This window comes from Triturus cristatus, chromosome 4_1 (assembly GCF_964204655.1).
Source record: "Triturus cristatus chromosome 4_1, aTriCri1.1, whole genome shotgun sequence".
NCBI classification, from domain to species: Eukaryota; Metazoa; Chordata; class Amphibia; order Caudata; family Salamandridae; genus Triturus; species Triturus cristatus.
The window spans coordinates 1,092,907,678-1,092,933,472 of NC_140585.1; the positions used below are offsets into that span (position 1 = coordinate 1,092,907,678).

The 25,795-nt window shown below is 45.0% G+C and overlaps 1 protein-coding gene across 1 annotated transcript in view; it reads right to left on the minus strand.

Moving 5' to 3' along the window:
* Nucleotides 1–605: 605 nt before the first annotated feature.
* TRMU (tRNA mitochondrial 2-thiouridylase) overlaps nucleotides 606–25,795 on the minus strand; it is a 198,417-nt gene continuing 173,227 nt past the window's right edge. The window contains exons 10-11 of the mRNA XM_085654078.1: nucleotides 24,954–25,036; nucleotides 606–1,268 (exon numbers count right to left, since the gene is read on the minus strand). Of these exons, the coding sequence (XP_085510204.1) occupies nucleotides 1,113–1,268; nucleotides 24,954–25,036 (239 nt within the window). The 3' untranslated portion in view covers nucleotides 606–1,112. The remainder of the gene's footprint in view (nucleotides 1,269–24,953; nucleotides 25,037–25,795) is intronic.

A 25,795-nucleotide genomic window follows, 5' to 3' on the forward strand; every position in this document is an offset into this window, starting at 1 on the left:
CTGGCTTTGGGAGCGGCCAAGCAGGCACTACTGGCCAGATGGGGCACGGCGTAGATACCCTCTCGCCTAGACTGGCTATACAAGCTATGGGAAACACTGGGGATGGAGAAGATTACAGGGGGCCTCACATGTTCCCTCCCCAAATCTGACAAAACATGGGGCACCACAATAGAATTCTTGTCCACCTAATTCACTGAGCTCACATGCCCGAGATACCTCAGAGTGCTCCGGCTCACTCAGGCCGCCCCTCCCCCCCCAGGACTAATGATAATGGCTGACCTTACCCGCCCGAGTCACTCATGCGACACCTGCCTGGCCAATCACACATGCATGTAGGGAATATACCTCTCTACCTTCCCCCCTCTCTTCTACTTCCTTCTTTCTCTGCTCTTAAGTCTAGTTAATACGAATGATCCCCATCAGCCGGTGGATGTAGGTGGTGGCTATTGCAATGCTTGTCCTTTCAAAATAATAAAAGATTTAAACCATAAAATCAATTATGACTAAACTGACAAAAGCGATGTCTTCATTTGACCGTGGTAATGTGTGCCTGAATATTTTGTGGGTCGTCAAATCTAGAAATGACCTGATTTAAAACTGCTCAGTAGAGGAAAGCCTTATATTGCATTGTATAGTTCTTGTCACCCAGGCAAAAAAAAAACACATACATCATCGCCAGCGAATGGGCCTTGATATTAACAGCAGTTTTTGAATATGGAGAAGGGTTGAATGGATTCACAAGCAGAGAAAGACAAGCTATGCAGCCACCACCGACTGTCTTGGGAGTAAGGAAAGGCATGATGTACTGGAGTCAACGACTCCATAAGTTAGCGGAACCTGTAGAGTGCATGTTCCAGACTCTCAACCATTTAAGTCTGAAGAGGTAGTTATGTTCCATGACTTGCATTTGGATTAGGACATCTCAAATAGCTTGAAGGAAAGGAGACTCAACATATGAGTAAGTTGCATCAATGTTCTGAAATGCTTCTCAGGCAACAAGTGTATTCCAAAATGTCTTGTCCTGGAAGGATGTCTTGCCTGCCACCTAAAATGGGTGCTTAGTTCTTCATATTTTCCACAGCCAACAAAGACCACATGGGAAGAAGACTCAATCAGGACAATGGACCACATGTCTCCACTTCCTCTTTTGACGCATTTGTTGAAGGAGTATTTTCAATTTTACTTTGCCCCAATGTGTACAGAGATGGACCCAGTCTCATGATTTTCCCACTGCCGAGGCATTCGTCGCCTTTGTAGAATACAGCAAACTAAAATAAAAAATACAGACAAAACAGCAATTAAAAAGCAATTCTAGAAAAAATATGTACAGTAAATTGAACATTGCGGTGCACGTATGATTTTTACTGTAGGTTAATGTTTAATTTTCTTTTTAATTGACCAATAGGATTATAAACATAATACTTAGCAATGGGCCTCTAGGTTCTGTTATAGATAGTAACTGAAAATATTCTATGCTTTGGGTGGTAACTCGCTGACATGTTTAACCTCCTTATGTAATGAGCTGTTATGCTCAACGCACCGAAACGGTTTAAAAGGAACCCAGTGGCTACTACCATTCCACTATCATTCAAGCCATTATTTGACAATCACACCTCCACTCCTGTTCTGGATTGATTTAGATTTACACAATGGAAAATGGCCACTGTTTTAAAGTGCACGATTTGTTTAATTCAGGTGCAATAATATCTTTAGAATGGTGTATGTAAGCCTCCAGCACTGTTGGAGAGTGTGAGAGGGTTGAGTATATCCAGATAAGGCACTTGGTTATGGATGTGGAGCCACGGAAGAGAAATAAGTGGGCACTCATTTAATTCAAACAGAACTCCCCAAAAAAACAATTTTAATCTCTAAACTTCACAAACCTGCAAGGGTGCCTTGATAGGAGTGAGGAATGGCCCGACCAAGAAAAACAGTCACAGGAATTAAAAGTAGTCCTTGCTGATGAAGACTCGTCCCACACATGGGCAAGGGCATTTAAAAGTGCCAGGAGTTATGACATGTTGTGGGTTCCATGTGTCGGTGAGAGTTACAACGACCTGGATGTGCAGCCTGACATATGGATGGGATGCTCTTTTAAGAAAGAATCTACCAACATCAAAAAGGATTTATTCTACTTTGTTACACTGGCGAAGAGTAGAGAAGGGCATCTCAACATACGTCTACTACTTGAGGACCTATTCTACTTTGTTACACTGAGTAAACAGAATTCAGGGTCTCCCTTGACAGAAAACGTACCCACTTCACCACACAGTCAATCAGAAACTTACTTCTTATTGATCTGCCAATTGCCTACATTAATCTTGTGGAGTACACCATCACATCCAGTGTGTAATGGATGGTATGAAGGATCTGGGAGATGACGGCCATGGGAAAATTGACTTACTTGGCTAACAATTCCCACAACATCTTTTCTGCAATATGAATGACAACAATATGATGCAAATCCTCCCAATTTAACTAGATTCCATATCTTCAATGGATTATGGGGCTTACACCAGTTGAAGATGCTTTGCCAAGTCCTCTTTGAAAGCCTGGGCAAGGAATGATGTTGGACAAGGGGACTGTTACACGTCAAAAGCTTCAGTGCAAAATGCAGTATAGATCCAATGCAGGAGTTTTGGCTGAATTAGAGAGAAGTTCATGTTTACATTTTTAAAAAATGTTTTAATTCTACCATGTGTAAAAATAATAGCCCACTCAAGATTGCCATTGATTGTTTGCAAAGGAAACAATTAGCAGCTAGCTTGTATTACAGTTAATTCTGTTTTGTGCTTTGCAAAACACCAATAAGATCTGCCTGGAAAAACAAGTAAGATACCTGGAATAACATATAAATGAGATGTATACGTGTAGTGAGATACATCACCAAATTAAATATTAAAACAACACTGATTCTTGACTTTCAGAGAATGATATCCTGCTACAAGCCTGTTCAAAACAGAAAAATAAACACTTCTCTGCATCGTGTCCGAGATGTAACTATAGGTGGCACAAAATTAACAGTACACAGCAGCTGTTGGAGAGATTTCTCCTGATGCCACGCCCACTTGGACTTCAGGTCCCACTGCAGAGCCTGCATATGCCAGCGGGCTTGGTTTACCAGCAGGATGCACGAGGTTCAACAGCCTCAGTCAGTCTCACTGAAATCTAGGATAGAAGCTGAAACATCGGTATCATAGCCTGAATCTCCTGGACTCACCACTTGGGAGAATATGCCCGAAACTGCATCATGTCCAGAACAGCTCCGATAAAATGGAGCGTTTTAGAGGGAGCCAGGTGTGACATCGGCATGTTGATAGTGAACCCCAGCAAGTGCAGGCTGTTTGCCATAGTCTAAAAGTCAGAGACAACTGCCACCTTCAACAACCAGGCGTCAAGGTAGGGGAAGACTGAAAATCCCTGACCTCTGCAAATGGGCGGTGAATACCACCATCACCTTGGTAAACACCCGGGGGCGCTAATAAGGCCAAAGAGGAGCATAGCGAACTAAAAATGCTCGCAGCCCACCATGAACCACAGATAGTAACTGTGGGCCTGGCAGGACGGGGATGTGGAAATAAGAGTCCTGCAAGTCCAATGCTAACATCCAGTCTCCTGGATCCAGAGCAGACAACACTTGGATGAGAGTGAGCATTTTGAATTTCGCCTTTTTCAAGAAGAGGTTGAGAGAGTTAGGACGGAGTTCATCACCCATCTTGGGCGCCAGAAAATAGCTAAAATAGCAACCACAACCTACTTCTGATGCCAGCACCCTTGGCCAAGAGAGCCTGCACTTCTTGTAGGAACAAGGAGAGATGGTCCTCCGTCAGCCAGTCATAAGTGGATGGGATGGATGGAGGAGGTGTCTCAAAGGGGAGGGAGTAGACCTCTCGGATGACCTGTAGTCCCTATAGGTCTGACTTTACTGACCGCCACTGGGGGGAGGTGATGGCTTATTCTGCCTCCCACTGGGTTTCCATGATGGTCTGAGGGTGAATTAAAGAGGCTTGGAGGCAGTAGCTGCCGTGGGAGTGGTGGACTGTTCTAACAGCTGGACACCTGTCCCATGTGGTTGCAGGGATCTTCGGCCATGAAAAGGACTGTAGTGGCTAAGTGCGTAGGGGCGCAGCTGGAGACCCCTTCTATACCCACGAAAGGGGTGGAAGGTGGATTGAGGTGGATGAGGGGCCACAGACAACCCCAGTGACCTGGCCGTAGCTCTGGTGTCCTCTGTTCTTGGCCCGGTGAGAGTGACCCTGCACTTAATTACTGCCCCATCATCCTGAAGATCCTTAATTTTACCACTTAATTTTGGCAACTCTTACTGATGGTAGGAAAAAGAGCACAGGTGTGCACTGAATGACTGTTCCTTTAAATACGAGACAAAGAGGTCATGCTGATATTGCAGTATAAGCTACATAGGTTGTAAGAAGAGGATGGATCTAAAAATACAAAAGAAATAAACAACAAAAACCTGGAGTATTGGGGCAAGTAGTAAAAGAGCATCGCTAAGCAAGAGATTAAATAGGAGCTAGCAAGAGTCCACATACAAGCAGGGAATAGGCGCATGAATGGGCTCATGGTACTGATGTTGCTTTAACAACATTAGAAGCAGATTTCAGTCCTGCCACTGGCCAGCAGAGATACCAACAAGCTAAGAATGGAAAAGAGCCAGGATGCAAATTCTGTGAGAAGGTGCAAGCAATATTTCTCCTCTATGAAGTGGTGTAATAGGCTAGTACCACTACTGCTACAATATGAGAGAAGGATGCTCACTACTACAAAGGTAGAAAAGCCACAGAGGTAGACTGACAGAGAGAAGTGAATGTCCCTGACATGAATTTCATCACAAGAAAGAAAGCCGCTTTGAAATGAAGAAGAATAATTAAAATCAGTAAGAGTCATCAGCAATAACATACATTGAAATCCGTAACTATTTTGAAATCTGCGACAGCCCCAAGAGACACATGAAAAGAATAAAAGAAAAAAGGTTTCAATAAAATAAAATAAAAAGGGAATTAAAAAATCTATTTTGTGGGCAAATAATTTAGACGGGGCACAATAATTTCTTGATTTAAAGCTTCACAGTAGTAAAATATCCCAAAAATGAAAGATGTCTTGAGGATTTCCTCAGAAAGGCTACGTTTATTATATACAGGCCAAAATAACAGTTTTTAAACTTTTGATTGCTCTATTGACATATAAATTAATAGAACATGTATGCTATATGCCCTTATTAGATATTTATACATCATGGGCAAAAGCCCACATTTTAATCAGATTGCTGCTACAATTTTGCATTAAACTGCTTGAAACACGACTGCAGACAGCCCGGACATTAAAGGGTTAATATCCTGTTTTATTTTCCATTCCATGAGATGGACCACATCATTGTAAATCACAACCATTAGCAAGTGTTTATTATTAGCTGGGAATATAGAAATATGAGAGATACATGTGGGAGAAAAAGGGCATTGAGCATAAGCCCATTGACAGGCTACAACTAGTGAGACTTTTTAAACTACCTGATACCTGTACCGTGAGCACTAGTTACTAACCTTGCTTCAAAAACGCCACTTTAGACTATAGTTGATAGCACTGTTTTTACAGGTGTGGTATAAATTAACAATCAATGCTTTCTACAGACATAAGTGATAAACTGATGCATGGGTGACAGAATATGCAACAGGTGTGCTTGGAAAGTCAATAAAGTGAAAAGGATATATTTATTTAGAATGAACAATATAATTAGGGTAGATGTGCAAAAAAGATGATGCAAATGTAAATCATTAGACAAAGGATGAATAGGAAAAAGTATTAGGAAAAGGCTATTCCTAATCAAATTTCTACTCTAGTGATGCTTTTAACCTCTTTCCGTGCTCATGACGTCTCCCGGCCGTCATGCGGTCACGGTGGGCGTGTGCGGACGACGGCCGGGAGACGTCATGACCACGCCCGCGAGTGGAATGTCAGCATCGCGGTAGCGCTGCGGCGGAATTTGCGCCGCAGCGAAGAGGTTAATGCTGCACAGAAATCTGCATTATAAAGATGGATTTCTTTCTGCTGTTGTAGAATGGCAAAATTACTTTACTTTAAAAGACAGATAACTGACCCTGTCGTAGGTGAGCAGAATGGATCAAAGTCACATTTGGTGACATGCATATCTCTGGCCAGACCCAGACAGCTATATCTGCAGATCTTAGCTTAGCAGCCCACAGTGGCGGCTCGCTGAGGAAGTGCTGCGGGGCGGTGAGGCGTGGCGGGGGAGTGGCATGGTGGGGGTAATAATCTCCGGCATACAGAGGTACGGGGTTAAGTAAATAAATAATACAATTTACATTGCGCGCGCTGCATCGCCAACTCGGCAATGCAGCGCGCGCAATGTTCATTGTTTAATTTATTTATTTATTTACTTAACTCCGTACCTCTGTATGCTGGAGTTTACTACCCCCCACTCTGCCCCTCCCCAGCCCATCCCACCACCCAACAGCACTCCCTCGGCGAGCCGCCACTGCCACACACACTGTCTGTGCCATCAACCATGTAAAAGTCAATTTTGTCAGCTTCAGCAGTTAACATTTGCATGCGAGTCATTTGCCTGCCTGAAAGTAAACCAACAGTACTTCCTTTCCTTGTTTGGTGGTGATATAGTCATTCACTCTGGGTCTCTGCGTCTAGCTTAGATAACTGGTGAAGCTCACTGAATCATCACATGAGTCGCATCATAGACCAGATCAGTATCTTGTAACCTAAGCTGTATACTAAATGGCTTGACTAGTAAGGGAGAAAATGTAAACTTTTTTTTAGAACGACCACGAAGGCCATCAGAGTGCATACATTTTATTAAAATGTTTATTAAAAACACTAAGTTGAAAACACATTTATGAAGAGATCTGTTTGGGTCCTTCACATCAAGGACTAGAAAAACTCTATTCTTGAGCAAATGAATGTCTACAGCTTCTTAGAAGAAAGATCTGTCATTATAAAAAACGATTTTTCAGGATGATTGATTGTTAGACCTGGCATCTTTGGTGTGGTTTCCCTGTCTTTTAGTCTCTACCTATGGTATTTTTGATGTTATGCTGGACTTCGTCTGTGCTAGTTTATGTACTCTGGGCACTTTATCACTGCTGATCAGTGCTAAAGTGCAAGTGCTCCCTGTGTAAATTGTGACTCTGATTGGTTCTACATGATTGGCATATTTGATTTACTGGTAGGTCCCTAGAAAAGTGCCCTATGTGTGCCCAGGGCCTGTAAATGCTACTAGTGGGCCTGCGTGCTCTGGCAACAAATGATGGATGGAATGCTGAATGAATCAAACATTCACCACCAGTCAAGAGATCTGGGTTAGATCCATCGTTCTTTTGCTCACTACGCCACACCAGTTTGGACCCCGCCATATGCAAATCAGTCTTGACCCAGTTCCTCATGGGAACAGTCTAGCCCGAACTGCCAAGTTGGGTCCTCCCTGGACTGGAAACAAACATCCTGAGACCGGTTTGGGGGTAACATCCCTCATCATCCAGGCTAGCTTGAATCCGGCGAGCAAGGGACCCACGTCTGGGCATACCCATCCCACTTAGGGTGAAAAGTGGTTTGGCAACAAATGGATGGAATTCTGAATGAATCAAATATTCAACCCCAGTCAAGAGATCTGGGTTAAATCCATTGTTCTTTTGCTCACTACGCCACCCCAGTTTAGACTCAGCCATATGCAAATCAGTCTTGACCCTGTTCCTCATGGGAACAGTCCAGGCTGAACTACCAAGCTGGGACCGGAAACAAGCATCCTTAATTGTATAATTATGATTGGTTATCCATGACTGGCATATTTGATTTACTGGTAAGTCCCTAGTAAACTGCACTGAGGGTGACAGGACCTGTAACTCAAATGCTATCGTGGGCCTGCAGTTTGTGCCACTCGCATAGGTAGCCCTGTAAACATGTCTCAGGCCTGCCTTTGAAGTGTCTGTGAGTGCAGTTTTAAACTGCCATTGTCAAACTGGCAAGTGCACCCACTTGTAACGCCCTAACCTTCCCTTTAACGACACGTAAAACCACCCCTCCCTCCCCCCCAAGGTAGGCACAAGGTACCCCCATGGGCAGGGTGCAGTGTATGAGAAATGTAGGGCATGTACTGGTGTGGTTTACATGTCCTGATAGTGAAATACTGCCGATTTAGTTTTCACTATTGCAAGGACTAGCTCTCCCATAGGCTATCATTGGAGCTGCCTTGTAATATTTTACATGTGTAACTTTCAATTGGGAACAGCTAGAGTTTTGTAGTTTGGCCTCTGTGAGCTCAGAATTTTAAAACACATATTTTAGTAAAAGTGGTTTTTAAATTGCGTTTTTGAAAATTCCTGCCTTTAGTTCGCTGAATTTCATGAGCGCACATTTTTACTCTTTTAGGACATTCAATTGGCTCGACGCTGGTTTCATTTTTCAGTTAGAGTTTTCGTACTCTAAATGTTAGAGGTACGATATGAATTGGGGTTGTTTTTGCTTGCTTGGTTCTGTTGGGATGGTGTCACGGTGTCACTCTTCTATTTTTTTTTCGTCACCGATTAATGTTTGAGGCTGGGTCCAGACTTTTTTATCACTTCACTGTTTATTCACTTTTCATTTTAAATTAATGTTTTCACTTTCAATGGACGAGACTGCAGGTTAACAGCTTTTTTCCTGCCCTCTAATGATCCATATTGTCTTACTACTTCATGTCATGATTTAGTATGTGTGTAAATCAGGTCATTGTCATTTTTACAGATTCCCCTGACGAAGGGCTTATGTGGAAAGCCCGAAATGCATTGGGACACTTGAAATTTTGATGGTTTCGCTGATTACAAGTTGTATGATTTGTTATTTTTCATCAACATCTACATCTGCATTCTTCAGAAATAAAGAAGACTAATTTCATGATCGGATTGTCAGAACATTTGGACTCTTTGCTTTTGATTAATTGAATACCAATTGGATTATTTTTCACGCGATGAGTAATTGTGTATGATGAGTGTAGGTTTTTTGATTATGTGATGTACACTGGATAGTGTATTTTTCGTAGTGCACTGGGTATTCCCAGATACACTTCTGGGTACTTATTTTTCAGCTTTTAGAAAGTGGGCATTTTCTTGTTTTACCATCTTATGCCTCTGCCAGCCTGTGGAATCAACGTCTGGTTGAGAATGACTCGGCTTGTTTGTGCATTCACTCTAGACAGTCACACAAAGAGAGTTGAGGTGTGCCCTGCTTATCGTGATTTCCCATCACTAGGCTGATGGCCCATAAACTATATTTATGGGCGGAGTGGTCACATACACCACAATGCTGTTTCCACCCCCCTGGAAAGTGTCTGGAGCAAAGAAAGGGCAAGGCAGGATCTGTGCATTACAAAGAAAATCCTTTGAAGAAGGCCTACTTCAAAGGCCAAAAGGGCAATAAGTATTGGTCCTGAAACCCCAGACTTTTAGAACACTTCTGGATCAAGAGGAGACTCTGCCAAGGAGAAGAGCTTTAATGAGTACTGCCCCTTTGCTGTGTGTTGCTTTGCTGGGTCGGCCTGCAGTTGCTGCTTAAGCTTTGGAGAGGAAAAGGACAGGACGTGGCTGTGTATCCTGCTTGTGAAGCTTCTCCAAGGGCTTGTGTGTGCTTGCCTCCTGGGAGATCGAACCTGCAAAAAGGTGCCAATACCATATCTGGGCCCTTGGAAGTGGTTCCTGCAGCCAAAAGCTTCAAAAGACTTGAAAATCGATGATCTGCCCTTGTTATGTTATGTAAAAAATATTTGTTAAGCACGCGTACACCAAGCGGTTTCATGGCGCTGAGAGCGGGAGGGGCGACAATGACACAACAACAGATGCTTTACTCGTATGCCTGAGAGAACAACAAGGTCATAAGTAGTGTTCTGAACTGAGCGTAGGAGGTTACTGACCTCAGTCCAGCAGGAAGTGAGTTCCAGAATTGAGGGGCCAGGACTGAGAATCTGAGACCACCGTGTTTTTTACGTTTGAAAGCGGGGGTGGTAAGCAGATTCAGATGAGAGGAGCGCAGTTCACGAGAGGGGGTATAGCGCTGAATCCTTGAGGAGATGAATACAATCACGAAAAAATCATTATCACGTGAATACAGACAATGGCATAAATTGACTCCCACACTATTTCGTGATACATTCGTCCCTCCTCAACAATCTGTCTCTGACTCATTAGACACTTGTATAACCACCCTTCAGAACTCAATTAAATCCACCATAGACGTCCTGATTCCATTGAAACATTCTTCGGCCACCCCCAAACGTACTCAGGCTCCCTGGTACTCCGGAGACCTCCGTGCAGATAAAAGTCACTGTAAAAAAACAGAACGTCAATGGCGCAGAACTCAGGACCCCCTGGATAAAAGCAAATACAAATTAGCCCTGGATTCTTACCATAAGAACATAAAATCCGCCCGGAAAAACCATATAGCTAACCAACTAGAGGCAACAGATAACACCCCCAAAGTCCTTTTTCAAGTACTTAACACTCTCATTAAGCCTAAAGCCTGTAACCCAGAAGATGAACCCACTCAGGCATTATGTGACAACAAAGCTAATCATTTTTCACAGAAAATAAACGAGATATACAACAAAATAACTACCACAACAACGCACCAGAATCCGCCTATTACAATAGCTCCCCCTCCATCTATCTCACTTACCCTCCGAGAATTCCCTTTGCTCACGATTCAAGAAACAGAATCTCTTTTGGAGTTCTGCTAAGTCAGGTTCCCCCAAGGACCTTATACCAGCTAAAATATCAAAAAGTCTAGCAGGGGAACTTGCAGCACCTCTCTGTCACATTCTCAATAAATCCATCGAGGAAAGCAAGCTTCCCGATGAATGGAAAGCAGCACAGATCATGCCCATAAGAAAGAACACTAAATTGTCCCCCGATGTGATATCCAATTATCGTCCAATTTCTTTACTCCCCTTACACAGCAAACTGCTAGAAAAACATATCAACACTCACCTGTCTGCATTCATTGAATCATCCGGCTGCCTCGACCATTCACAGTCAGGATTCCGCCCTCGACATAGTACAGAATCAGCTCTGGTCAATGTCATAGACAACATTCGGATGCAGGCCGAGCGGTAATTTTAATACTGCTCGACCTGTCCGCTGCATTTGACACCATTTCACACCAGATTCTACTGGAAAGACTGCAAACCATAGGAATACAGGACGCGGCTCTAGACTGGTTACGAGACTTCCTCAAAGGAAGAACCCAAACAGTAAACTTAGGACCGTTCAATTCTAAGACCACGTCAGTAACAAAGGGAGTACCACAAGGCTCTTGCCTTAGCCCCTCCCTCTTTAACATATACGTCGCCCCTCTTGCCACTCTCCTAAGAAATATTGGGTTCACCCCACTTTCCTATGCAGGCGATACCCAACTTCTTCTTTCATTTGATAAAGACTCCCCCAACACTAAAAATATCTTCTCGGAAGGCAAGAAAACTATAAACTCATGGATGAGCAAGAACTTCCTACAGCTCAATGCAGGAAAAACTGAAATAATGCTATTTAAGGATGCAATTACTAGCTGGGCACCGAGCTGGTGGCCAGAAGAACTAGGCCTACCCCCTTCCCCTAAACTAGTGGTCAAAGATCTAGGGGTCCTAATTGATAGCAAACTCAATTTGGACGACCACATAACCTCCACCAAACGAGCATGCTTCCATGCCCTTAGCCTACTCCGTAGAGTATTCCATTTCCTCCCCCCTTCAACTCGGAAAACTCTGGTACACACTCTAGTACTCAGCCGTCTGGACTTCAGCAATGCCCTTCTGATCGCCGCGAAGGAGTCCTCCCTGAACAGCTTACAGGTAGTCCAAAATACGGCAGCTCGTCTGTTAGCCAGTGCACCCCATCGAACCCCTTCTCTCCCCCTTCTCCGTAGGCTACACTGGTTTCCAATACGTAAGAGGATCCAGTTTAAAATCTGCTGTCTGGTGTTTAAAGGCCTCAATCATATGGGTCGGATATATCTGGCAGACAAACTAGTTAGGTATTACCCTTCACGTACCCTTCGTTCCCAAGGAAAAGGTCTCCTTACCATTCCAAGGATAAAACAAACCAGACGGGGAGGCAAGGCATTCTCCTATCTTGCCCCTCAGCTGTGGAATCAGCTACCTCTGGACATCCGTCTCTGTAACAATTACCTGTCTTTTAGAAAAAAAACTTAAAACATCACTCTTCTAATCACTCAGCCATCTCTTCTTCCGTCCTTAGCGCGGAGATACCCCACCCGGGGTGATTCATGCGCTCTACAAATGACATAAATAAATAAATAAATGCTGGGCCGTTCCCGGCGAGGGCTTTGAAGATGGTACAGCCTAGCTTGAAGGCACAGCGTTTAGCCACCGGAAGCCAGTGGAGGCTCTTCATCAAAGGGCTGACATTATGGTGTCTGGGTTGATGGAAAATAAGCCTGGCTGCTTGGTTTTGTACCAACTGCAAACGGTGAAGTTGATATGCCAGGATACCGAAATAAAGTGAGTTGGCATAATCAATTCGGGAGATAACCAAGGCAACTAGGGTCAAGGCCTCGGTAGTCAGGAATCTGCAGATCTTACGGATTCTGCGTAGGTGGAAAAATCAAGCAGAGAGCACCGCGCTGATCTGGGGTTTCATAGACAGGTCGTTGCTAATTATAACCCCTAGACTCTTTACAGATCCTACTGGGCGTGGAGGACTGCCTAGGAGAGGAGGCCAAAAATTAGAGTTCCACGGGTTGGCAGTTCCTCCAGTTGGAATCATCTCAGTTTTATTGGGGTTAAGTTTCAATTAGTTGGCGAACATCCATTCGCTGATAAAGCTCATGGTAGATTGAAAGTTGGATACTGAAGTGTTAGAAGAGTCAATATCAAACACCAGCTGGAAGTCATCAGCATAGTTGAAGGTTTCAACTCTTCTTTTGCGCAAGGACCAGATCAAAGGTAGCAAGTATAGGTTAAAAAGAAGGGGTGAGAGGGAAGAGCCCTGGGGGACCCCACAGGTCAACTTCACTTTTTTGGCCGAGAAGTTAGCGAGGACGACAGCCTGAAATCGGTTACAGAGGAAGGAGGCGATCCACTTCAATGACAGACCCTAGATACCGGCATTACTGACATGGTCGATCAGGAGGCCATGATCAACCGTGTCAAAAGCGGCTGACAGATCCAGGAGTACCAGGGCCTGGGTGAGGTTTTTGTCAGCCCCTCTCCTAAGCTCGTCCATGACTTCTAGGATGACTGACTTCGTGGAGTGTGCTGGTCTAAATCCTGCCTGGTGAGGGTCGAGGAAATAGGAGTGCTCAATAAATGAGCTGAAACAGTTTGCTACCTGAGCCTCTAGAATTTTGCTTAGATAGGGGAGCAGGGAGATAGGGCGGAAATTACTCAGGACCAAGGGGTCAGAGTTGGGTTTCTTCAGGCTCGGGACAATTTCTGCATTTTTAAAGGTGTCAGGGACAATGCCTTGTTTAAGAGAGTTGTTCAGAAATGAGAGGGGCAGGTCTGGACAAGTGAGGAAAGCCTCCTGTAAGATATGAGGAGGGCATCAATCGGTAGGGGACCCTGAGCCAATTTTTTTGAGTAAGACAAAAAACTCTTCCCTAGAGATCAGGGGGATTTGGTCCAATAGGAGAGAGTTTGTACATGTGATGGGGGGATAGTCGAACGTGTGGGAGTAGGAATGCTAGCTTTGATGGTGGCAATTTTCTCGATGAAGTAAGAGTTAAGGGAGTCACATAGGGATTGCGAGGGGGCAGGTTTCACCATCACTCTATCCGGTTGTGCAAGCTCATTGACTATAGAGAAAATATCCTTGGTCTTATTAGCTGAGTTCATAATCTTTGCGGAGAAGTAAGCTGCCTTAGTCTGAAGGAAGGAGTTTTTATATTCATTTAGCAGGGTTACATACGTGGCTTTTTTTCCTGAGGCATAGTCCCGTCTCCAGCTACGCTCAGCTTGCCTTAAGGCAAGTTGTTTTTGTTTCAGATCGTCGGAGAACGTATAGTTTCTTACCTGTCGGTGTAGTTTTGCAGCTTGAAGACTTTCTGGATTCACTATGCTGTGCATTATTCCGCCATCTAGTGGTTGGGTCCGGAATTGTAGTATTTTTTTTTTTTTTTTTTCGTGGCCCAGGTGGGCGTCGACATACCATCAGTTGGTGTCCTTCGCGACGTCAACATGCTTCCTCTGGAAGCTCCCACCTTTGGTCGCCATCTTCGGATTCTTTTTTTCCTTGTCTTGTGTTATTCTTGTTTTCCCTCCTATTTTTTAAAGTCTTGTTCATCTTTAATCCCTTTCCTCCTGTCTCATCTTTCTGGCAGAGGAGGGTGGGTTCGCTAGTGAATCCAGAAAGTCTTCAAGCTGCAAAACTACACCGACAGGTAAGAAACTATATGTTTTGCAGCGTGAATCTTTCTGGATTCACAATGCTGTGCATAGACTTTGTAGCGGTTTGTCCTTATAGTGGTGGCTGAGTGGAAGATGAGCACTGGTTACTGAATATGTGTTGTAAGACCTTCTGTCCACTTGCGCTTCTTTGTTCATTTGGATGTCCACACAGTAGTGCTTAGTGAACGTGTGCACTGAAGACCATGTTGCAGCCTGGCAAATGTCTTGAATTGGTGTGTTGGCCAGAAACGCACCCATTGCTCCTTTCTTCCTTGTTGAGTGAGCATGTAACAGTTGCCCAGCTTGTTTGTGGCATAGTTGTATGGTTTGTGCAATGCATGGTGCAATGGTATTTTTGGTAACTGGTCATCACAAAAAACTGTTTACGAAGGAAACAAAGAGTAGCTTTATCTTTCTGCCCTCCTTTGTCCTTTCTATATAGTGCATCACAACCCTCCTGGCGTCCAGTGTGTGCAGCGCTCTCTCTGTGCTTGTTGTTGGTTTTAGGAAAAAACTAGGTATTTGGAGTGTCTGGTTGATGTGGAACCGAGACACCACCTTTGACATGAAGTGTGGGTCTGTTCTCATTACAATCCTATCACTGTGTATCTGTAGGTAGGGCTCTTGAAGTGTTAGCGCCTGCAACTCACTTACTCTTCATAGTGATGTGATAGCCACTAAGAAGGCCGTCTTTAGCGTGAGCATGTACAATGTAGCCTTGTGCATCGGTTCAAATGGTGCCTTCATCAATTGAGTTAGCACTATGTTGAGGTTCCATGCTGGTGCTGGCATTCTGTTTGGAGGTGAGATCCTCTTTGCTCCTTCTAGAAATCTTTTCACTACTTGGGAGGTGAAAAAACTTTTCCCCGTTTCACATCTTGTGTAAGCCACAATTGCAGCTAAGTGTACCCCTTAGGGATGTGTAGCTGAGTTTACTTTGCAGTAGATGTGTTAAGTATTTTAGTACTGTTGACTCCATTGTGATCTTTCTATGCAGTTTCTCTCTAATACACCATTCTGAGAATCTTTTCGACTTTGCAATGTAGCATTTCCTTGTGGTAGGCCTTCTTGCCTCCCTGAGCACTGCCATTGTGCTCACCGGTAGTTTGAGGTGTGCAAACTCTAGGTCTTCAGGAGCCATGCCGCCAGGCTGAGGCTCTCTGGCTCTGGGTGTAGCACCCTTCCATTCTGCATTGTTAACAGGTCCCTTCGTCTTGGGAATTTGTGTGCTGGTGCTTGCGCCATCTCCACTATTTGTCAGAACCATGACTGTCTGGCCCACTGAGGTGCTATTAGTATCACTGACATGCTGCTGATCCTGCATTTGCTGAATACCCTGTGTATGAGTGGTATCGGGGGAAAAGCGTATGCAAATGTCTTTCACCAACTTATCCATAGCGCATTCCTTTGTGACCGTTGGTCTGGTTGGCTGGATGCGAAGTGTTGGCATTTTGCAATTTGGTGTGTTGCAAATAGGTCTATTTGCGGTGTACCCAATTTCCGGAATACTTTCTGTAATTCCTGATGGTTGATCTCCCATTCGCGGGATGCTGACGTCTGCCTGCTGAGTCTGTCTGATTTCACGTTGTCCTTCCCTGGGAGATGTATCGCTAGTAGGTCTATCCTCAGTGGAATGGCCCATGTCCATATCTCCTGTGCTAGCCTCGATAGCGCTACTGACTGTGCTCTTCCTTGTTTGTTGATGTAGAACATGGTCGTGGTGTTGTCTGTTTGGATCAACACCCTGTTTCTGTACAGCTCCTTTTGAAATGCTTTGAAGGCTAGGAACACTGTTCCAGGTAATTTATGTGCTTGACCGCATCCTGTTGCGACCATAGCCCCCTCACCTTGAGCTTGTTCATGTGCGTGCCCCACCCCAGCTGGGAGGCGACCGTTGTGATGGTCACTGTTGGATTTGGTTGTGTGAATGGTTTACACTGTGATATGTTTTGTTTGTTCCATCACGCTATTTCCTGATGCACTGCGTGTGTGACAACCACTAGATCTTCCCAACTCCCAGTTGCCTGTGACCATTGCTGCTGTATCCATTCCTGGAATGGCCTCATGTGTAGTCGAATGTTTTGGACTAGGTGAATGCATGACGCCATCATTCCCATCAGCTTGCTCACCGTCCTCACTGTCAGAACTTGCCCCTTGCGGTAACAACGTGTTTCCTTCAGTATCGCCAATGTTCTCTTCCTGCTAGGGAACACTTTGGCCTGTATGGTGTCGATCTCTGCCCCTAAGAATATCTTTATTTGTTCTGGTTCTGTTGACGATTTCTCCCAATGGATCGAGAACCCCAGTCTTGTCAGTGTTAGTATGACCTGCTGGATGTGTAGTTTGCATTGTCTGTACAAACTTGCCTTTACGAGCCAGGCGACGAGATAGGGGTATACGTGTATTTCTTGTCTTCGTAGGTGTGCTGCGACAGCTGCTAGGCATTTTGTAAACACTCTTGGTGCGGATTTCAGGCCGAATGCCAGTACTGTGAACTGGTATTGGCTTTGGTTGATCAAAAACCTTAGCAGGCGCTTGTGTTTGATGGGGATGAGTAAGTATGCGTCCTTTAAATCTATAGTAGCCATGAAGTCCCCTTGATGTATTTGTGGTATTACCTCTTGTAGGGAAGTCATTTTGAACCTTTGAGCTCTTATGAATTTGTTCAGGAACTTTAGATCTAGGATAGGTCTTAGTGTTTCGTCCACCTTTGGCACCAGGAAGTAAGTTGAGTAAACCTCTTTTTTCCTTTGGTTTTGCGGTACCACCTCTTTTGCCTCCTTGATGAGCAGTTCTTGCGCCTCTAGCTGAAAGAGCGAGAGCTCCTTGACTGAGTGTGCCTTGCTTCTTGGTTTTCTGTTCGGAGGTTGTATCCGTATTGTTTGATTTTTAGTATCCATCTGTCCGATGTGACCTTCCTCCATTCCTGGATGAAGCCTCTTATTCTTCCCCCTACCGGTGTTGAGTGTTCGAGGTACTGCTGGTCGTTGAATGTTCGGCTGCAGTTCTTCTTTATGTCTTTCTGCCCACCCGAGGCGTTGCTAGAGTGGGGGCCTGTTCCATGGTGGAGTCACTTGATTGAGGGCTGCTGGCCTCCTCTTCGTGTTTGCCCTCTTCCGTTTCCGCGCCCTCTAAAGGACTGTCCCCGGGGCTGGTACTGCCAGTTCTGCTGCTGCTGTCCCTGCTGTTGCTGGCCTTGGTTGTTACCTTGGTAGCCTTGCTGGAACGTTTGGTGCGATGTGGTAGGCACGTTGCCTCCTCTACCACTCAGCCTTCTCGTGGGTGTGCCTCTTCTCATTCCTCTGAACTGCAATGCTCACATTGACCTTGCTGTTTCGTTGTCCTTCTTGAGCTGCGTCAACTTGTCGTCAACTGGCGTGCCGTACAGTTTCTCTCCATTAAAAGGTGTATTTAGGATGTTGCTTTGCACCTCTGGCTTGAAACCCGAAATTCTGAGCCATGCGTGTCTTCTCTCGGTCACTCCTATCATCATTAGCCTGCTCGATGTTTCAGCAGCATCCAATGCCGATTTTAGGCATGTGTTCGCCATGTTCTTCCCTTCTTCTACCAGGTGAGCTTCTCTTTGTTGGTACTGGTCTGGTAGATCCTTTAGGAGCTGCCCCACTTCATCCCAGTGCTGGTATGCGTGCCTGTTGATCAGGGCGTTGGAGTTTGCGATGCGCCAATGCATTGCCGCATTTCTCTCCATCTTTCTCCCTATGAGATCCATCCTCCTACTTTCCTTGTCTGGAGGTGGTCCGGCATTAGTGGGTACATTGGCCCTCTTTCTAGCCGCAGCTGCAATTATGGAGTCGGCTCGCACTGATGCTTGGATGTATGCAGGGTCCTTTGAAGAATGTTTGTACTTCTCAGTTCTAGGGGTCACAGCTTTGCATACTGCTGGCTCCTTAAAGGCCTCTCTTCCTTGATCCAGCAAACTAGGGAGCATGGGCATGAATTGGCTCCTAGTTTTTTGAGGCAGTAGAGTCTCCAGGAGGAAACATGCCTTGGGCTTCTCCTCCTCCATTTTCACTCCATAAGTCTGTGCAGCCTTCTGTACGACCATGTTGTAGACCCCTATGTCGTCTGGCAGCGAGGGCTTCAAAGGGTAAGTATCTATCCCTTCTTCCGGCGATTCTGCATTGAGATCTTGCCATTCCAAGTCTTGTGCCTCCGAGGATGTCGAGTACTGGTAGGATTGCAGATCTTCGTCCCCTTCTCCCTCAAAATAGTAGTCTTCGTCTCCCAGTTCCTCGACTGGTTCGGGCGTTTTCGGCAGTTCCGCGTCCTTGTCCTCCCTTTCGGCTTCGAGCACTGGTTTCGGCGGGATGGTGTATTGGCTCATCTTCTCGTCGTAGTCCTTTTTCTGCTGCAGGATGCTTGCAGTTTCGGCCTCGAGCCTCCTCTTCTTTCTCTCCATCTCGGCGGCATGTTCGGCGTCGAGGGTTGGAGCGCTTCTCTTCGGGGCCATCAACGTCGACTTTTATTTCCTCGGCGCCAAGGTGTCCTGTTTGAGGGCAACCTTCGACGATCTTTGTTTTTCGAGGGCTTTCTCTGATTGGGAGTCCTTTTCGAAGGATCGGCTCGGCTGACTGTCCCTGGTAGCTGTTGCTTTCGTCGAGTGTTTCAGCGGCAGAGCTCCCTTCGAGGACTTAGCTTCACTTCTACGAGTGTCGCTCAGGGCTTTAGCTTCACCCTTTCGAGTGTCGCTCGAGTCGCTTCGACATCTTGTTATGGACCTCGACGACCGTGCAGTCCTCCGGTCCTTCTGCGATGTTGTCCTCCTCTCCACTGGAGAGACCCAAGTCTCGGAGCGATGGAGGTGGCCCCTGCCCCTGCAAGTTGTGGTTCGCCCTTCCCTGCCTCTCCCTTACTCTGAGGGTCTTGGGTGTAAACGCCGAGCACGCGTTGCAGTCTTCGCTGCTGTGGTCGAGCGGCAGGCAGAGCTGCAGACTGGATGTTGATCCTTTTGGGCGTACTTGTGGTGGCAATTGGTGCAAAATTTAAATGGTGTCTTGTCCATCCCCGCGCTCAGGGAGCCCCCTGCGAGCGCATTCTCCGTCGAACATCGAGGTTTTGGTCGTAAGCCTTCTTTCTCGTCACTCCGGTTACCTGGCCTGTAGTCCGGTGCAGCAGAAAACTTGATTTTCGTCGATTTTCTGTGATTTTTCTTGATTCCTCTTCCAAAACTCTGGAACTCTTTGGCAACAATCCAGACCCAACGGCAGAAAAAAGAATCTGAAGATGGCGACCAAAGGTGGGAGCTTCCAGAGGAAGCACGTCGACGTCACAAAGGACACCAAATGGTGGTATGTCAATGCCCACCTGGGCCACGGAAAAAAAAAAAAAAGAGAAAAAATACTACAATTCCGGACCCAACCACTAGATGGCGGAATAATGCACACCATTGTGAATCCAGAAAGATTCACGTTGCAAAACCAGCGTTGTGCATCATGGGGGCGCTTAAGTTTAAGCGCCTGTTTTTCCAACGCAGCGCCTGCCCGCGGCCGAAGAAACTGCTGCAGCCCAAGTTCAGGGCACTGTGTCTCTGAAGTCCGACACCACCACACTGACTCCAATGCAGGCCCTACTGTGAGGCTGAACGAATCGACACAGGGTGAGACCGAGGTTGAAGAAATCAACACAGCGACTGTTTGCCGCCACTGCAACGACCTCCAGCGCGTCCGGATTTCCACGCATCGCACCTGTGCGCCAAGTTTCCCCCTGCATCACCTGCAGACCAGAGCCATCTTGGATTTAGATGCATCACTTCGCCTTACAGTCTGGATTCGATGCATGCCTCAGAACTGATGAATCACCTCTCCAGGGACTCAGGAATCGACACATCACACTCTTTTCCAACGCTTCTCTTCTCTGCGGCTATTTTTCCTTATGGATTTTGACGCATCTAAGGTACTTTGTGTAAAAACACCGCATTCATAGCGTTATATGGGCAGAATTACTTGAAACCTTTAAAAAGTAATATGTTAAGTTCTGTATTTTTGTTCTTTTGGTCTTGTTTGGTTTAGATAAATATTGGTTTTTTTTCTAAACTGATGTGGTGCCCATTTGTAATGTTTTCACTGTGTTACTGTGTGTGTTATGTACAAATACTTTGCACATTGCCTTGGAGATTTTGGCAGAGCAGATGTCAGCCAAACTGTCACCCCTACTTACCCGTTCTTGTGTATTTGATAAAAAAAGGACTTAAAGAAGGATTTAATTGCTTGGTTTCTGCTGAATATCATAAACATTGGTTAAGATTGCAGACATGGGACGTGAACACCAATGTACTTTCCTGTGGTGAGCTAGTTTGAAAAGGGAAACATTGTCCTACTGAAAAATTGACAACAGCGCTATATTTTCAGCTTTGATGTGTATATTATGAAGGATATCTGCTTTGGTGAAGGAGTTGCTACATTTGGTTTCAAACTGAAAAATTAAAAGAGGCACTAACAAGAGTTTTCCAGCTAAGGACTGCTTTAACAGTTTCACGTGCAGGGAATTATCCCCCGTTTGTAGGCTTGAAAAAATTGGCACAAAAGTTAGCCTGAAGTATAAAAAAGAAATTAGGATAGGGGACCTCGATTAGTGTCCTCTGAAAATGAACATAAATTACGCTGGGGGAGGGAGCAAATGCTCAGCAGGGCAAAAATCAACTCTAAGCCCTTTGATGCCTTTATGTGAGGTGGCAGCGACATCAATGTGACGAGGACCTCTATCGAACAATGATGAGAAGCGACCACTATTTTGTGAATTACTAAAAAGACATGCTGGAGGTATCCCGCAGCAACGCCAGAAGCAGCAGCTTAAGTGAACACTATAAGTGGTATAGTGACATTTTGAGAGGTGTCAATACTAAGGAGCAAGTTGGATATAGGTAATGAAGGATATTTTACAATGGTAATGACCTTTCCTATTAGACATAGGGAGTGAGGATCCAAGTGGCAGTCACCAAAGCCAACATGCAGGACGTCACTGTAGAGGCTCAAGCTCAACAGCGCCCCCTCCCCCGCCCAGGTTTGTCGGGTGTCCGGATTCTTTGGAGTATTGTGCTGCCAGAGCCATCTGAGGACTTTAAGGGGTGCCAGGCATTTTAGGAGACTCTAAGATGTATACAGTTCACTTCTTGCAAGATCTGATGCCCCTTACTTACCCAGTGCCAGGAAACAATGAAGTATATCCTTATACACACCAGTTTTAGGACCCATGGAAAATCTTCCCTTGAACACACAGAGATAATCAATTCGCATTCTGTGTTCATGGTATATACTTACACAAGGATGCCATTAAAGCTGTAGAGCTTCATTGCAGGTAGACTAAAGAACCATTTACTAACATTAGCAAATGTGCAACGAGAAATATAGTTTTTGATAACTACGGCGGGCGAGTGCCAATCTCAATAACAACCCTTTAGATTAACACACACTGACTGATGTAGCGTACAACCTGTATAATATCTGTGCCGACAAGCTGCGGCATATTTTGAAATGGGCATTCATTCATGCTGTAGATGTTACTGGCTTACTCCCATTTACAAAACAAAGGGGACCATTGAAAGGCCAACTATGAACTGAATAATACACTTCATACATCTGCCATACACACACTCAAAAGCAGTATGAACACAGGCGGAACACATTTCTGTAAACCGACATGTCCGACTCCGCAAGAAAAGTGGTGTCTCCAACATTAAAAGCCCATAAAGAGAGAAGTGAGACTACAGAGTTTCCAAACCTGGTAGTAAATAAGGCTACTTCTTCATGCAATACAAATGATACTTCCATTAAGAAAGAGAAACCATACAAGGAATGGCGCTGAACTAGTACTAGAATGTTTTTCATAGACGCAATTGAAGTTGATATGTTACGGGAGTAAAAATCTGGACAATAACTGAAAAAAGTCCTGACAAAGAGGCAATTTTACAAAAAGACACTCTAGACAGGGTGGCAACTTTCCAGCTTCAAACAAAGCATAGAAATTAATGTTTACAACTTTAAAAATGAAAGTGACTTAAAATACCTGGTCATGTTTCATGCCACATTTATAAATTTCCCACTTGTCTAATCCAGGCAATTAGATTATCATTTTGAAAATTTGAAAAACACACTCAATTCAAACTACTCTTGTTTTAAACAGCCAACACGTGTGTCACAAAATAAAGTCCTTTTCCAGACCTTCTTTCTCTCAACTTGAAGCAATACCTACGCCCTGAATTGCATTACAGGACCCCAGGCCTGCAGCTTTGTTCTGCTCTGCCCAATCCGCTGCAGGTCTATCTGCAATCAGCCTGGCCTCTAGTTTCACTGCCTGACCTTAGTGTGCACACAAACAAAGATGGAGACGGAGGTCCGCTGGTCCTAAGGTTGGCCGGTTGAAAACCCACAAAGTGGAAATTTATTGGAGCCAGTCGTCTCACACCCTACTAGAAATCGTCCCGGTTATGATGCCACTGCCTGTGAACCCCCTCCAGACTGTTTACTAGGCAAAAGCAACTGTTGCAAAGGGTGCTGGTCCTCTCCTGTAGTCTTCTTCACTCCCAGCTGCATCCTCCAACTCCTGCCTTTGAAGCCCCGACAAAGGAGGAGGGGACAGTGGGAATCTGAAACCCTGATGTACCTCCAAGTCTACAACATCCCAATGCATCCGCATCCAGGGGTTTAGTTAGGGAGCCCGCAGAGTGACCCAACAAGCTTCTCATGTATTTACCCGTAACAGCCTGAGAAGCTGGAAAGACAAAGAGAGCGAGGGAGTGAGAGAAAGGAGCAGACAGTCATTCTTTTCCGCTGGGCAAGGGCTTCCCTTGGAATGAAGCTGCACTCTGTATTCTGCTGACATGGCATAGACTTATTTGGCGGAAAGGCATTTACTCCCTTGTGCCGTGGGTACTGTATTGAAAATGTGCTCTGAATGGACAATGCCACCCTGGGTTGACTACCTAAGAGGGTGACAGCCAGTCGAGGGACGATATTAAGCCCTTCCTCATCACACAGTCATGTCTTCTAGTTGCTTAAATGTTTTAATGGTGCTTCTTTAGCATTTCTAATACCATCCCAGCTTTTGAAAACTACTTGTACATCGCAGGGGACTCTCCCCCAGTAAAGACAGCGTTGCTTAGTTGGTATTCGAATACCACTCAGATAGTGAAAACTATTTGTATATCTGGGATTTCCCAGACTGCTCTTCTTACTCGTGGAGAATGTCTGAAATCATACAAGTGGGCAACGGAAGGCTGCCTAAGTATGACGGGCAGGGGATTCTGTTCTGCTCTACCAATTTAAGCACATATTTAATGTAAAGCTTCAATGTAAATTGTGGACAAAGGGCATCCACAACAAGACATCCCATTGTCTCCTGCATTGGACCCAGGGCCGGACTGGCAGTACCGGGCATCCGTCGTTTCCCCAGGAGGCTGGAAGGGTGGAGACCGGTTCTGCAGTGATGGGGCCGGTTTTGTCACTGGGGGCCAGTTTTGCAGCGGTGCAGCAATATCGGCCCCCAGGAACAAAAGTGTTTGACACTGGCAACAGCTCCCCCCTTCTCCTCGGGGGCTGGCCCGGCAAAATTGTAAGGACTGCTTTGGGTTCCCAGTACAGCCCTGATTGGATCAAACAAAGGGATCCTAAATAGCCACAGAAACATACCTGGAAATAAAGTATAAAGAAGTAAGTGACTTAAGTTTCTTTTAGGGTATTTTGGGTGTGTTTGGGGAAGGGAGTGCAAAAGTGACTGTGTATATATCTTTAGATAATGCAAGTGGTGGGCTTAGTGTGGGGAGGGTGCGATGGTGGGAGCCATGGCTTCTGGCACTGGGAAATTCTGAGGACTTTGTTAGTTCTTGGTCTTTATTTCCTACTCTTGCATTGTATGTTGGAGAGACTGACCAACTTTCCTGAGCTGCACATGGCATGTTGATGCAGCTTTTCTCTGGCAGCCTTAGGGCGAACTTGGGAGTACTCAGGGTGACAAAATAGATGATGTGTTGTTATTGCCTCTTAGGATCAGTTAGCATGTCTTCACCATCCTGTGTGATACCTAAGGCTAGTGTAACAATCATCCTGGAAAACTGCCAGAGAACTATTTATCAGAAGTGCACCCGAAGAGAACTGAGAGAGGTGAACAAATACTTTTTTTATTGAATATCGGTTTGGCCTTATCAATTTTATATCAACTAAAAGAAGGGCACCTGTGGAGGAAATAAGGAAATATTCTTTATGTGTTCTGATACAATAGGTGTAACAATATTTGATTAAATGACATGGATGGGAGTCATATATAGGGGAGGAATAAAAAACACCATTATGTCCAGTGTAGCAAAATTACAGAATGTAGGTGTACTCACACTTTTTGCTGTTCTGCTTCATAACAAAATACTGAGACACTGAGTGCAGGCGACACAGCAAACTCTCCAAGCGTATGCCATCCCATGGCTGTTACATGCAAAGTTTTAAGTAGCAAATGAATGCCACAAACATCTAAGAATACTCAAAAGTACAAATGTTGTCAGCACTGGGATCAAAATCCAATTGCACAGACTCACCTGGCCCAGTGTCAGTGCCCGAATTGGGTTGTTTAATGTCACCCATACTGTCCCGTCCTGGTTGAGAGTTAGCGTGCAAGGAACTGCAAGGGTAAGAAGGAAAAGGAACTGTGAAATGTACATTGTAATAAAATTCATTTTGCCAAACAAATATGAAATATAAATTAAACATATCAAAGAAAACATAACATAGCAAGGAGAACATTTCTTTAAGATTTTTAAATGGCCCTGATGAATTACTAGACGAAAGATGAAAGTGGCCCAAGTCTTGCTCTGAAAAGGAGACAATAAAAGCAGATGTGCATTGGAGAGATGAGTCAAGACACACTGAGCACAAGCAAGATTACCAGCTAGCTAATCCCAGTTGTGTGGCCAGAGACTGAATTCCCTTCTGTAACCAGCAGCTAACAAAACACTCTGTGCATCAGTGCCAGGGACTAAGCTTCATGCCATGCTTGGTGTGCCTTATAGCTACTGTCGATAGAAAGGAAAACATTTCTCCTCCATGCAAGGGGAATGGGCAGTGAGATTGCGGTTGATATGTTTTCTGAGTACCTTTTAAAGTAAACCATGCAGCACTGCACACCACATAGCTCCTCCAGGGACCTTCAGTGCCAACAGAGTGTGAGATGGAATTAGGTACTACTTCCCGAGAAGCTCCTCCTACCTTACTGTGGTTATTGTTTCCTGGGGAACACTGAATTTGAACTGGTTTATTTTGGAGGTTGGGAGGCGTCCTTATAATTCACGGTTTTAAAAAAGGAGAGGTCTACTGGCAATATTGAGTGTGGGATCAGGTATGTTTTCACGTCATTGGGATTCACATCTGAAATCGCACATCA